This window comes from Grammomys surdaster, unplaced genomic scaffold, assembly GCF_004785775.1.
Source record: "Grammomys surdaster isolate TR1022 unplaced genomic scaffold, NIH_TR_1.0 165, whole genome shotgun sequence".
Lineage (NCBI taxonomy): Eukaryota > Metazoa > Chordata > Mammalia > Rodentia > Muridae > Grammomys > Grammomys surdaster.
The window spans coordinates 17,189,515-17,202,730 of record NW_021604613.1 but is presented as its reverse complement, the minus strand read 5'-3'; the positions used below and the strand labels follow the sequence as shown (position 1 = coordinate 17,202,730).

The 13,216-nt window shown below is 41.7% G+C and overlaps 1 protein-coding gene across 2 annotated transcripts in view; it reads left to right on the top strand.

Moving 5' to 3' along the window:
* Mdh1b (malate dehydrogenase 1B) overlaps positions 1–13,216 on the top strand; it is a 35,221-nt gene that overhangs the window by 20,353 nt on the left and 1,652 nt on the right. For both annotated transcript variants that reach the window (XM_028765770.1, XM_028765771.1), the window contains 3 exons: positions 2,186–2,325; positions 2,609–2,660; positions 12,942–13,007. In XM_028765770.1, the coding sequence (XP_028621603.1) occupies positions 2,186–2,325; positions 2,609–2,660; positions 12,942–13,007 (258 nt within the window). The remainder of the gene's footprint in view (positions 1–2,185; positions 2,326–2,608; positions 2,661–12,941; positions 13,008–13,216) is intronic.

Genomic DNA, 13,216 nt, shown 5'->3' with positions numbered 1-13,216 from the left:
CAGGGTTGCTTTATGTTGACTTGTCTTGAGGTTGTTTTCTTCAAGATGATTCAGTATCTGTCTCTCCCACAGTGGGTCTCTGAAAAGAACTCAGGCTGCAAATGGGCCAGTGCTGACTGTGACTCCCATGGCTGCTGACAGCCATTCTTCTGCTATGCAGAACAGCAGGAGTTTGCAATTTCCCAGTTGAAAGCCATTCACAGGACTTAAATACAATAGGAAGAAAGTATGATTCGTTTTCCAAGAGAACAAGTGGAGAACTGAAAGCTATAAGAAAATAACCAGGTCTCCTGTTCACTTCCCTTCCAGTCCCAGTCCAGCATTCCTGACCAACATGGCTCCTATAGTGTGCTGGCTAGTTTCATGTCAACTTGAAACTAGCTAGAGTCACTGGAGGGTAGGGAGCCTCTATTGAGAAATACCTCCATGAGAGGCCCTTGATCCTGTGAAGGCTCATGCCCCAGTGTATGTGATTGCCAGGGCAGGGAGGTGGGAGTAGGTGGCTGGGTGGTGGAGCACCCTCATAGAAGCAGAAGGAGGGAGGATGAGATAGGGAGTTTCAGGCGGGGAAACCGGGAAAGGGGATAACATTTGAAATGTAAAAAAATAAAATATCCACTAATAAATAAATAAGAAAAAAAGAGAAATACCTCCTTAAGATCAGGCTGTAGGCAAGAGACATTTTCTTAACTAGTAATTGATGCAAGAGGGCTCAGCCTATTGTTGGTGAGGCCTCCTCTGGGCTGGTGGTCCTAGGTGCTATGAGAAAGCAGGCTGAGTAAGCATATGGAGCAAACCAGTAAGTTTTACTCCTCCATGGTCTCTGCATCAGCTCCTGCCTCTAGGTTCCTCCCGTTTGAGTTCCTTTCCTGAATTCCTTCAATGGCGAACAATGGTGATCATTAGAGCCAAAAATGACTTCAGTTCCCCAAACTCCAAAAGGCAGTTCAAATATCCAGAAATGGGTTCAACCTGGACTGTAGGAGAATTCTGGTGGTTAGATAAAAAACAAGCGTTCCTCAAGAATCCATGAAGCTGATTCTGGCAGAAGGGACAGATGGCTACTTGTGGTGCCTATTAGCATGCCAAAGTGCATGTTGGCCTCCAGGCTCAAGCACCTGTTACACAGGTTTCAAAGTCTGTGCTGACATCCCAGGGGCCACCCTCACCTCCTCTCTCTTCCCTCAAGCTCAATAGCTTCCTTCCCCCCTCAGCTACTCATTCTCCTTATAACCCTGATAGTTTTCTCTCCATCTCTTTCTGTGTCTCCCTCACGCCATTTCTCTCTCTTTATTTCTCTATTCAGCTTCTGCTTCTATCATGGCCAGGTTCAATCTGCTGGTCAAGCTCAGATTCTTTCTCTCTTTCTCTGCTCTGTACTCTTCCAGATGCCTCTAGCTGTTCTCTCTCTCTCTCTCTCTCTCTCTCTCTCTCTCTCTCTCTCTCTCTCTCTCCTTCTCTCTCTCTCTCATAATCTACAATAAAAAATCATCCCCTTAATCATACCATGACTGGATCTTATTGTCAGGTTATACAATGATGGCCCATAAGGCAAATAAATCTTTTCCTCTCCAAGTTGCTTTGGTCATGGTGTTTTAACACAGCAATAGTAACCCTAACTAAAACACATAGTAAGCTAAAATAGAAGGCTAGATTCATCAAGTGGTCCAGGTTTATGAGTTACATGCAAAGTCATGGGACAGCTATGGAAGACAGGCACAAATTACACACAAGGCTTGGAAAAGAAAAACCGCAATAACTCCTGGATAGGAAGGAATGGAGGCTGGTCAGAACTCTGACATGTGTGTGCTCAGGTCTGAATGAGTGCTCCAGTCAAAGTCAGAGAGCAATTCCAGAAACTTAGCTCCACCATTGTCCTTAAGAATCATTTACTGGCTTAGGGGTTAAGAGCATGCGCCGCTCTTGTAGAGGACCAAAATTTGGTTCCCAGCACCCATGTCAGGCAGCTCACCACCTATAACTCCAGATCCAGGGCATCTAGCACCCTCTGCTGGCTTCCGCATATGTATATGTTCATGAGTGCACACACACACACACACACACACACACACACACACACACTACAAATAAAATCTTAAAATCGTATAATGTATTATGTGTGTCCTCAGTTATTTTTCCAAATTCTTTATTTATTTATGCTTTGCCTTATGTGTGTTCCCTGCAGGCCAGTTTGGCATTCCTGAAGGGATTGTCTTTTCTATGCCAGTGAAATTTGAGAACGGAACTTGGGTGGTTCTTACTGATCTTGAAGACATTTCCCTTAGTGAGAAGATACTAAACAGGCTCACAGGTGATCTGATTCAGGTAATGGCAGAAGCCTGCAAAGAAAATGGCTTTCATCATGATCCTAAAATGATTCTGTAGATTAAGGCACTCATGATTTTCTGAGCTCAATCTGCATCATATCCCCGAAAACCCCATAGCAACAAAGGCTTGGAGAATGTAGCAAAAGCATGTTATGCATCTAGTTTTATAATCTTCAGTATGCTAAAATTATTTATTTTAAATCAAGACTCAGAATTTTTCTGCTGAAGAATAACTTAGTGGTTGCTGTCATTTAATTTTCTGATTATAAATTTTTCAACAGGAGAAACTGATTGCATTTGGAGACTCATTAACTTTTCAGCCAATTGAAGAAGGTAATTTCATAAATGTGTTGTCCCATTGGGTGATGTCAAAAGGTACGACAGCAGGGCAGGAGAGGTGACCCAGCGGTTAAGAACATTGGCTGCTCTTACAGAAGACCTAGGTTTTGTTCCCAACACCCACTTGGTGACCCATAACCATGCACAACTCCAGTTTCAGGGTATCCAGTGTCCTTTTCTGGCCCCCTGTGTCACCAAACATGTATGTACTACACAGACATATGCATAGGCAAAACTCTCTACACATAAAATAAAAATGAATCTCTTTTATTTTCTTTTTTTAAAAAAAGGTACTATAGGGCTGGAGAGGTGGCCCTGTGGGTAAGAGTACTTGCTGCCCAAATGTGAAACATGAATCCTTGCCCCTAATGCATAATAGTGAGTGTGGCCAAACACTCGTGCCTGTAAGGCAGGGCTCTAGGCATGGAAGAGATGGGAAGGTCTCCGAGGCTTGCGCTTCCTGTCCCCAAGCTCTGTTGTAATGAGAAACCCTGTCTTAAGAGAACAAAGCGGACAGTGATGAGAAGAGATATGATCTCCTCCTCTTGTCTCTGTGCACACATGGGTGGGCCCATGAACCTGCAGTCTCTCTCTCTCTCTTACACACACACACACACACACACACACACAAACATACACAGGTATAAAATATATCTTATAACTGAATTATTAATACTAATATAGATAACTAAAATCTATTTTTAAACTAAATTGTTAGTAGAGCCAAGCTGCTAAGGTTAGCATCTCTTTAGGGAAAAAAAAGCATAAAACTGCTAAAAAACAAACAAACAAAAAAACACCCTCCTTTTTAGAATACTATGACCATATAAATTTTGTAATTTTGTATATTCTATATTTACTAGTTTTCTAGAACTAATATAACAAATCATCATACCCTAGGTTGTTTAAGACTAAGGTGTCAGTAGAGTCATGTACTTTGCCAGATCTGGAGAAGAACCCTTTTTTACATGGCCTAGCTTCTAGTAGAGATGCTTGGCATTGTGTGCTTGTAACCACATCTCCCCATCCTCTGCCATCCTGAGCACTTCTGTCTGTCCCCTAGATGTTTGTGTTAACAAATGCCTCTCTAGTCACAAGAAGTAGTCATTGCATTTAGTACCTGTCCTAATCGAATATGACTTGATTTAACTCTGTCTTTGTATTTGTTTATTATATGTATGTATGTACACAGATGAATTTATGCATGAGGGAGTGTTGTGTCCTATAGTATTAACAATTGTGAGTTTTCATGTGAGTGATGGAAATCAAACTCTGGTCCTCTGCATGAATGGCAAGTGCCCTTAACTGCTGAGCTATCTCTTTAGCCCAGATATGACTCCATTTTAAACTGATTATTTTTGCTAAGTCTCTGTTTACAAGCAAGTACAGGTGCCAGCAGTTAGAACTGAAGTGTATATTTTGGGAATCACAATCTAACCTAATATGCCATATTTACTTTCAAATAACTTTATCAATAAATCTATTTTTCTCATTGACTTTTTTTTTAGTTTTAAACTGCTGAGGAAGTGCGGCCATCTCTATTATTCCTTCTCTTTGTTATTAAAACAAATAAACAAAAAGAAAACAATCAACAAACAAAGCACCTTAACTGGCCATGGTGCGTTAATTACCACCTTTTATCCTAGTGCGTTAGTTCTAGGCAGAGGTTGGCAGATCTCTGTGAGTTTCAGGCCTACCTCTCTACATAGTGAGTTCCAGGACAGTTAAGGCTCTGAAGAGAGAGACCCCATCTTGAAAAACAAAACAAACAACAATAACAACAAATTATCAATTTACATCTAGAAGACAAGTAGACTTGTGTACACTTGTTTATGCGAAGAACGTTAACCAATTATCTTTTCAAACCTAAGATTCTTTCTTTCCACTAATATCTGTTGAGAGACAACAGTGATTCAGCAGTAGAAACTGGAAACACAGGGTAGATAAGGTTAATGGTGGCCCTGCCTTTCACAAAGAATGTCTTTCTCAGTATTGAGAAGCAAGGGGTTCAGAGAGGGCTTATGCCTGGGAGTAGAAGAGACAAACCTAGGCCAGGAACACATAGATTGGCTTGTTTGGGGAAACTAAAGAAAATGTTAGTTAACCAAAGCCCAAGGAGAATATCTGAGAAACAAAGCCATTAAGAATAGCTCTGTTCGCTAATTGAAGGCTTCTGTGTGCAGCATGCCCTGACAACAAACAAGCAGAGAGGGACAGAAAAAACAGACACACAAGATGAGCTGTGAGGCTGGGACAGTTGTGTAAAATGGTTCAGAGAACAAGACATAGTAGACAGTGGGTATCCAGAGGGAAGCACATTAACATGAAGGAAGGGTGAATTTTCAAGACTTGATGATGGACTGATTCTGGAAACAACAAGAGATTCTTTCTGATTGGGTAACTGGGTAGATTGATTGATAGGAGGAATGGCGAAAAGACCATCATCATTCAGAGAAGGGGATATAGTATATGAGGTACGTTAGTGAGGGAGTGTGAAAGGGACATGAGGAGTTGTAACATGAGAGTAACTGAAGAGTGAATTCAGGGTTTCACATCCTGACTGTGCAGTAACCTATGCAATGTCTAAAATGGAAATATCAGATAGAGAATGCCGTACTTCTCAGAGTTCAGGGATGGACTACAGTTGTCAAACTGGGAGTCATTGCTTCATAGATAGCAATGGATACATGATTATGGCGGATCTATCTAAAAAACAAGAAGGTAAAGGGGGATCCAGCCTGCGATGGTTAACTAGCACAGGAGAGGTTGTCAAAGGTGCCTGAGGGACAGATGGAATGAGCTGATCCTATGTCATGGAAGGAAGACTAAGTTGTATGATGGGCAATGGGAAGAGGGCCAGTCACATAAAGCTAGGGGCCAAATCTACCCAGTAGCTAAATGGCAGAGACGCCACTCACAGCTGTGGTGAGAAAAATCTCATGGGATGAAAAGGGAAAAAATGAGATCAGAAGAGGAAAAGGGATCTCGGATTGAAGGAAAATAAGGAGTTGGATAGGAGAAGTATCATGAGGCAGGGAAAGGAACTGGAACATTTTAAACCAATGAGTGATTTGGGACAGGAGAGAGACAGATGTAAATTTTGTGTTTAAGATGGTTGCTAACTGTACTGTCTGAAATGAGAGAGTGATTCCAAAGAAAAATCAAGAAGCAAAGAAGGCTAGCTCTGTAGCAGGAGGAGAGATGCTAGAAGCCAGACAAATAGTGGCCATGGTGGTATAGAGCTGCAGCTAGAACTGTAACTTGAGAGAGTTACAGTTGACTGAAGTTGGGCAGTTTGAGAAGACAACGAAAAGTCAAGGGCATCTAGAATGTGCCGTGGGTTGGGGAAATGGTTCAGTAGGTAAAGGACTTGCTAGCAAGTATAAAGACTGAGAGGCAGACAGGAGGGTTTTTGGTCCTTTCTAGACAGGCTAGCCAAATCAGTGAACTCTAAATTCAGTGAGACCATGCCTCAAATAGTAAGGTTCAGAGCAACTAAGAAAGACAGCTGACATTAACCTCTGGCCTACACATATACACATACATGTACACACACACACACACACACACACACACACACACACACACACACACAAAGTGCTCAGGGGTTTTGGCCTTAAGATATATCATTCCCTGGAACAGAACTCCTCCAATAGTGGGCCCCAAATGGGTTAAGAATGTGGAGCTATTAATCTCAGTCCTAATAACAGCTTGGATAAATTAGAGTCCCCATGCTGGTTGCCTCTACTGTCCTTGTCATTTGCTATGTGTGACAAGTCTTAAGAATGACTGGCAGGACTGGAGAAATGGCTTAGTAGTTAAGAGCACTGACTGCTCCTCCAGAGGTCCTGAGTTCAATTCCCAGCAATCATATAGTAACTCACAATCATCTGTAACGGGATCCAATGCCCTCTTCTGGTGTGTCTGAAGACAGCTACAGTGTACTCATATAAATAATAAATAAATCTTTAAAAAAAAAAAGGATGACTAGCAAAGCATGACTAAGGTAAAAACAGAGATAAAGATGAAGAAGGTTTTCAGGAATCCTGTAAGTGAGCATGTCTACTGAACAATGAACACGTGTCTTTGAGCATAAGACAGAACTGTGTAGAATATAAGGATATGGAGTTATCAGCAATCATTACTTCTTAGAAGAAACTGGTAACTCTGGTGACCTCCAAGAAGAAGTCCTAAGTGACAAGGGAAGGAGCACTTCACCTGTACTCTCTCATGCCTTCAGACTTGGTTTCATGGACATTGCTTATATATCCAAAAATAGAAAGTAATGGGTGGCTATCTGGATAGGTAGGTGTCAATGTTTAACCACCATTATGGAGGAAAAGAATGCAGCTACAGGAGAGTAAGGAGATGAGTCCTGAGGAAGGAACAGGACCAGTCCTACACGAGGAACATGTCTAGAGTTAAGTCTGGAGGAAGAGGCAATGGTTGCAGATGGAGGTACCTGTGCAGGCGAGGAGAGCACAAAACAAAGCAGGAGACAAGGCTAGATCCCTAGACTCAGAGACCACAATGAAGAAGGGCAGAGCGTGAAATAGCTAATTTTTAAAAAGGATAAACCATCCAGAAAAGATACAGGGAGTTCAATGGAAGTCAGAGACCAAAACTTGTAGGGAGTCCAGTATGTGGTTGTGGAGTTCCCTAAAAACAGTCCCCAGCTACCTGGATGTAGAAGTGGAACGTGCCCCAAATACTAGTGCTTACTTCTAACCCATTCAGTAAGAACTACAAAACTCAATGCTGTGCTCCAAAAATTATTCTGAGGTTTCTCGTGCTGACTTTATTTGGAATAACAAATTGTTTCCAAAAAGTTTTCTTCTTTTTCTCGATATTCTACTCCTTTTATTATTTGGGCTTTAAATAGATGCTGGGGTGATTTTGCCCATCAGCATTGAATGTGGGGATGGAAAATGAGCTCAGTCTTGTTGTTCCCTTGGCATTTGAGGAAGAAGAGGAGTAAGGCAAGGTGGGTGAAGGTGACTGAGAAGCATTGACTTTGGCATGTCTATAGCGTGTAAGGAAGAAAAGGTTAACTGGGAATAAGATTTTCAAAGTCCAACCAGAGGTGATATTTAAAAGATCCAAGATCTAATCACTGCAGTTTCTAACCATCTAAGATGGCTGTTGTCTTTCAGAATGAACTAGTAAAAAGAAACTGGCAGAAGGCTGTTGGTTCAGACCAGAGAAGATTTAGTGGAGGTGAGGGCAGAGCATGAGGCTGGGGAATTCAGAGCTTGGGTGATGACCAAGTCCCTAGGATGGAGCCAAAACAAACACAGCCCAAAGGCAGAATGAAGGTGGGGTCTGTGGGATGAAGAAGTCCAAGGGGCATCTGGTTTTAACACGAGTTCTTTTACTCTTAGAATTTATAGGCCCTCTGGGTGGCTTCCTGTATTTAGCAGACTAGAGCTATAATTTTCTTTCTTTGGAAAGGGCTACAAAACTGTATGTGACTTATTGACTAGTAACTGATCCTAAATTTTCCAACTATTCTTGATTATAGATAGTCTTGTGAGAGAAGGTGGCATAGTATAGACTGAATTTTTATAAACAAAGATCTAGATTACTTTGTTACCTTTGGACCTTGTATCCCCTCCAAAAAAAAATTAAACCCACTGCCCCAGATATTCTCAAACTAAGAAACTTAAAAATAATGAGGGATTGCATCTCTGAGCTTGGAGGTGAGCTTAACCCGTCATTGAGAAGACACATGTAGGAAGCTATAAAATCTCATCAATTTATTTAATAATTTTCTAGCATTTAGACTATACACTAAATTTTTAAAAGTCAAAAGACCTCTGGCTCCTCCACAGATGACAACCAGGAAGAGCCAAAGGCCGTGAATGGCTTGCAGACTGAGGTGGGAGAAAAAAAATGTTCCTTTTAATCTAAAACTTTGCACAGTTTCAAAGAAAGAAAACTTTTTTTTGATTATTTTATTTACTTACATATCAAATATTGTCCCCCTCCTAGTCTTCCCTCCACAAATCCCCCCATCCCATCCCCATCTCCCCTTGACCTGTAAGAGGGTGCTCCCCAGCCCACCCATCCACTCCCACCTCACCCCTCTAGCATCCCCCTTTGCTGGAGCAACAAGCCTCCACAAGACAAATTGCCTCCCCTCTCACTGATGCCAGATAAGGCAATCCTCTGTCACATATATATCGGAAGCCATGGGCCCACCCATGTGTACTCTTTGGTTGGTGGTTTAATCCCTGGGAGCTCTGAGGGATCCAATTAGTTGATATTGTTGTTCTTCATGTGGGATTTCAATTACCTTCAGCTCCTTCAGTCTTTCTCTTCAAGTTGGTTGGCTGTGAGTGTCTGCATCTGTCTTATACAGGTGCTGGCAAAACCTCTCAGAGAACAGCCATACTAGACTTCTGTAGGTGAACACTTCTTGGTATCAATAATGTTTTCAGGGTTTGGTGTCTGCAGATGGGATGGATTCCAAAGTGGGGCAGTCTCTGGATGGCCTTTTCTTCAGACTCTGCTCCAATTTTTGTCCCTGCATTTTTTTTAGACAGAAACAATTCTGGGTTAAAAATTTTGAAATGGGTGAGTGGCCCTTTCTCTCAACTGGGGGCCATGCCTATCTACTGGAGGTGGTCTCTTCAGGTTCTATTTCCCTTCTGTTGGATATTTCGGCTAAGGACGATTGGGTCCTGGGAGTCTCTCACATCCCTAGCATCTGGGACTTTCTAGTTGTTTCCTCCCTCCCTGCTCCTCACCGCTACATATTTCTATTTATTCTTCTGTCCCTCTGTATTTCTTTCCTGTCTCTTCCCATATCTGAAATTTAATCATCTGCCAGCCATAAAATAGTTAAGACTATCAAAATTCCCATCCCACACTTTAAAAGATTATATTTTATATTTGATCCTAGTCCTAAGGTCAAGAAGCTATATGAACTCCATGGATCCACGGGTTGCTGTGAGAGTCAATAAGGAAGTTGTCATATTAGGTTTTCTTTTGCTGTGATTAAACACTGACCAGAAGCAAGTTGGGAAGGGAAGAGTTTATTTCAGCCTACACTAATACTTGAGAGTCCATCATCAAAAGAAGTCAGGGCAGGAACTTAGGGTAGGAACCTGGAAGCAGGAACTGATGCAGAGGCCATGGACGAGTGCTGCTTACTGGTTTTCTCAGCCTGCTTTTTAAATAGCATCCAAAACCACCAGCCCAAAGTGATACTACCCACTATAAGCTGGACCCTCCCACATCAATCATTAGTCAGAAACTCCCTGACAGGCCACTCCTATGGAGTCATTTCCTCAGTTGAAGTCCTCTCTTATGACATGAGACTTGACTCAACACTAGCCAGCACAGAGGTTCTAGTTTCACAAACTGTGCAGGGAAAGAACCCAAGACCCTGTGACATACCAAGATTCACAATTAATTAAGCAGCTTAAATAAACAGAGTTTTGTAGGTCAAAATTGAAGAAAACATGATTGGCAATCCTAATACTCAGAGGGAGAGGAAAGATTGGTTAGCATGAAGGAGACAAACCTAAACACGTCTTGGAAGTTGCTTGGGAACTAAGCTAGCTGAGGAACAATACCTAGGTGCTTCTTGTTCAGGCACAGCACCGTATTGGTCATGTAGCATGAAGAGTTCAAGAGATCTGTCACCCAGCAGTATGCACAGTTAACAATGTTGTGTTGTACGTTTGCATTTTTTTAAAGATTTATTTATTTATTTTATGCATATGATTATACCACCATTGTTCTCTTCAGACACACCAGAAGAGGGAATCAGACCCCATTACAGATGGTTGTGAGCCACCATGTGGTTGCTGGGAATTGAACTCAGGACCTCTGGAAGAGCAGTCAGTGCTCTTAACCACTGAGCCATCTCTCCAGCCCACGTTTGCATTTTTTAACGAGGTAGTTTTCATGTCATATGTACTTTATGTCACAAATGGATGGAAGGCTGGAGGGAGAGAAGAGGGAGCTCTGCTAAGTGCAGGTGCCTTAAAACCACATCAAACACATACCTGCCTGTGGTAGTTTAAATAGGTTTGTCCCCATAGACTCCTGTGCTTGCATACTTGGCCCATGGAGAGTGGCACTATTAGGAGGTGTGACCTTATTAAGGTAGGTGTGGCCTTACTGGAGGAAGTGTGTCATGGTGGGAGTGGGCTTTGAGTTCTCTATGCTCAAGCTCTGCCCAGTGTGAAATTCCAGGCACCTCCTGATTGCCTGCAGAAGACAGTCTCTTTACTACATTCATATCTAGATATAGAACTCTCGGCTCCTCCAGCACCAAGTCTACCAGCACATGCCATCCTTCCTACCATGATGAAAATGGACTGAACTTCTGAAACTGTAAGCCAGCCCCAACTAAATGTTTGCCTTTAAAAGAGTTGCCTTGGTCATGGTGTCTCTTCACAGCAATAAAACCCAATCTAAGACACCTGCCTTCAAATTTCGCTACTTTTTAGCATGTGAAATATCAGAGCAATGAGGAGAATTTCAGTTCTGAGAGATGGCTGTGCTTATTCTAGTCATTATTCTAAAAAGCAACTGAAGATCAAGGGACATGTTGAGATGAAGATACTGGCAGATTCAGTGTGTGGTTAGGGACAGTTTTATCTATCTGTCTTCACATGAAGGACAAGCACAAATGAATTCCCATGAGCTGGTTTTGGGAGAATCCATGAGGGGTTTATCCTCCTCTAACTACTTCCTGACGTCCAACCTTTCAATAATATTATGAGAAGGTTTAGACTATTTGAGGAGTTGATATGGTGCAGGACTCAAACATTTGGTTCCTACGACAGAGGCCCAGAATAGAATGGAAGAAATTGGAGCTACCCTGTGGTAACTGGAATCGTCAGGAAAGACTTCCAAGAATAGATAACAGGGAAGCTGGGCTGTAGGATGACAGCTCCTTTCTTCATGTGATTTAGAACAAAGGTGTGTATGTGAAGGGGAGAGGAGAAAGAGGATTATGTAAAGCATCTACCAGAGGGAAAAGAACATGACAAAGAGGCCTTGCAGGAAACCAAGGCAAGGCCAGAAGCACATAGTTCCCCCAAACAGCAAGGTATCTGGGTTAGGTCAGATGATACAAAATAGACTAACAGACCTGGGAAGATAGTTAGGAGTTACGGGCTGTTTGGCTACAAGGTTATGGAATAGTTGGAGGCCAGGCCTTTTGAACTAACTTGGTCATGTCAGTGGCCCTATGGAGATCTTTTCCAGCCCATATCACTGTCCAGAGAACTGAGTGCCGGGCTCAGCAGAACTTAAGAAGCCTAGATTGAATGTGCACATAGGCACAATTCCTCCAGTGTCAAGCAATGCTTAATGAGAAGCTGGAGTGCACTGGGGCCCTGAGAGAACTGAGAAAAATCCATAAAACCTGTCTTAAAGAAGGTGACTGGCCTCTTTAAGGGATGGGAAGGGGAGAAACCAAATTTCAGAGAACACATCCTCTAGAATAACTCCAATTTAAGTTGCCAGCTAGAACTTGAGGTACTTAACGCTTCTGCCAAGCAAGATTTTTATGCAGAACTCAAGTCATCTGAGTCCCCTGACAGAGTAGAGAAAGTGGCACTAACTTTAGACTCTCAGAGAGTGGTTTGTTGAATGAGCGTTATAATCAGATATAACATATAGTTCTTTATGAGTTATAAAAACACCTTATGTTGGCTGCAAAATATTAATGGTTAAGAAAACCAATTTTAATCACTAGGACCTTTCCATTGAAATATTATAAAATTCATAATAGGTGAGTTAAGAACAGATTTTTTTTTCCACTGAACTTGGAAAGGATAGAACAGGACAGAGCAGGATAGAACAGGATAGGACAGGATACAAAGAAGGAAGAGATGGTGAAAGGAAAGAAAAAGGACAAAACAATAGATGAGTAAATTTTATACATATTAATAGCATATACTAAATATTAAGAACATATAATCTGTATGTTAAGAATATGTATTACTCATACATTGAGTAATATGCCTGTGATCCTTGCATGTAAACAGTTAACTATGCAGTGGTATCTTTCTCAAAAAAAATTTTTTTTTAAAGAACGGTGGTAGTAAATAAAAGTGAATTAGAAAAGAGTACTGTAGAAAGTAATTTTTGGTTAATTTGTACGTACACAAAACACACAACCTGAGTTATGATATAAAACACACACATGTTTTATCATGGCTCTTGGCACAAAGTTTGAAAAGCACTAACTGAGAACATCTCACAATCTGTTGGTTATATTTGAGAATTAACTTCTTACATTTTTGGTTTCAGATCCCAAAGATAACGAACCTTCTAGCATCGTCCTGAATGAAGAAAAGGAACAGGCTGGGTCTGATGGTGAGTCAATGGGGCTCACAGTCAGGGCTTGGTAACAACACCTTAGCTTCTCTTCTTATATCCCAGAAACACTTTGAGGCAGGGGGATGAAAGCACCAACAATTGCTTTTCACATCATGTCATACATCAAACTCCCAGGACACTTTAGCTCAGCCCTGGCCCCATCTGTATGACCCTTTTCGATTTTCTCTATTTAATTCTCCTTTACA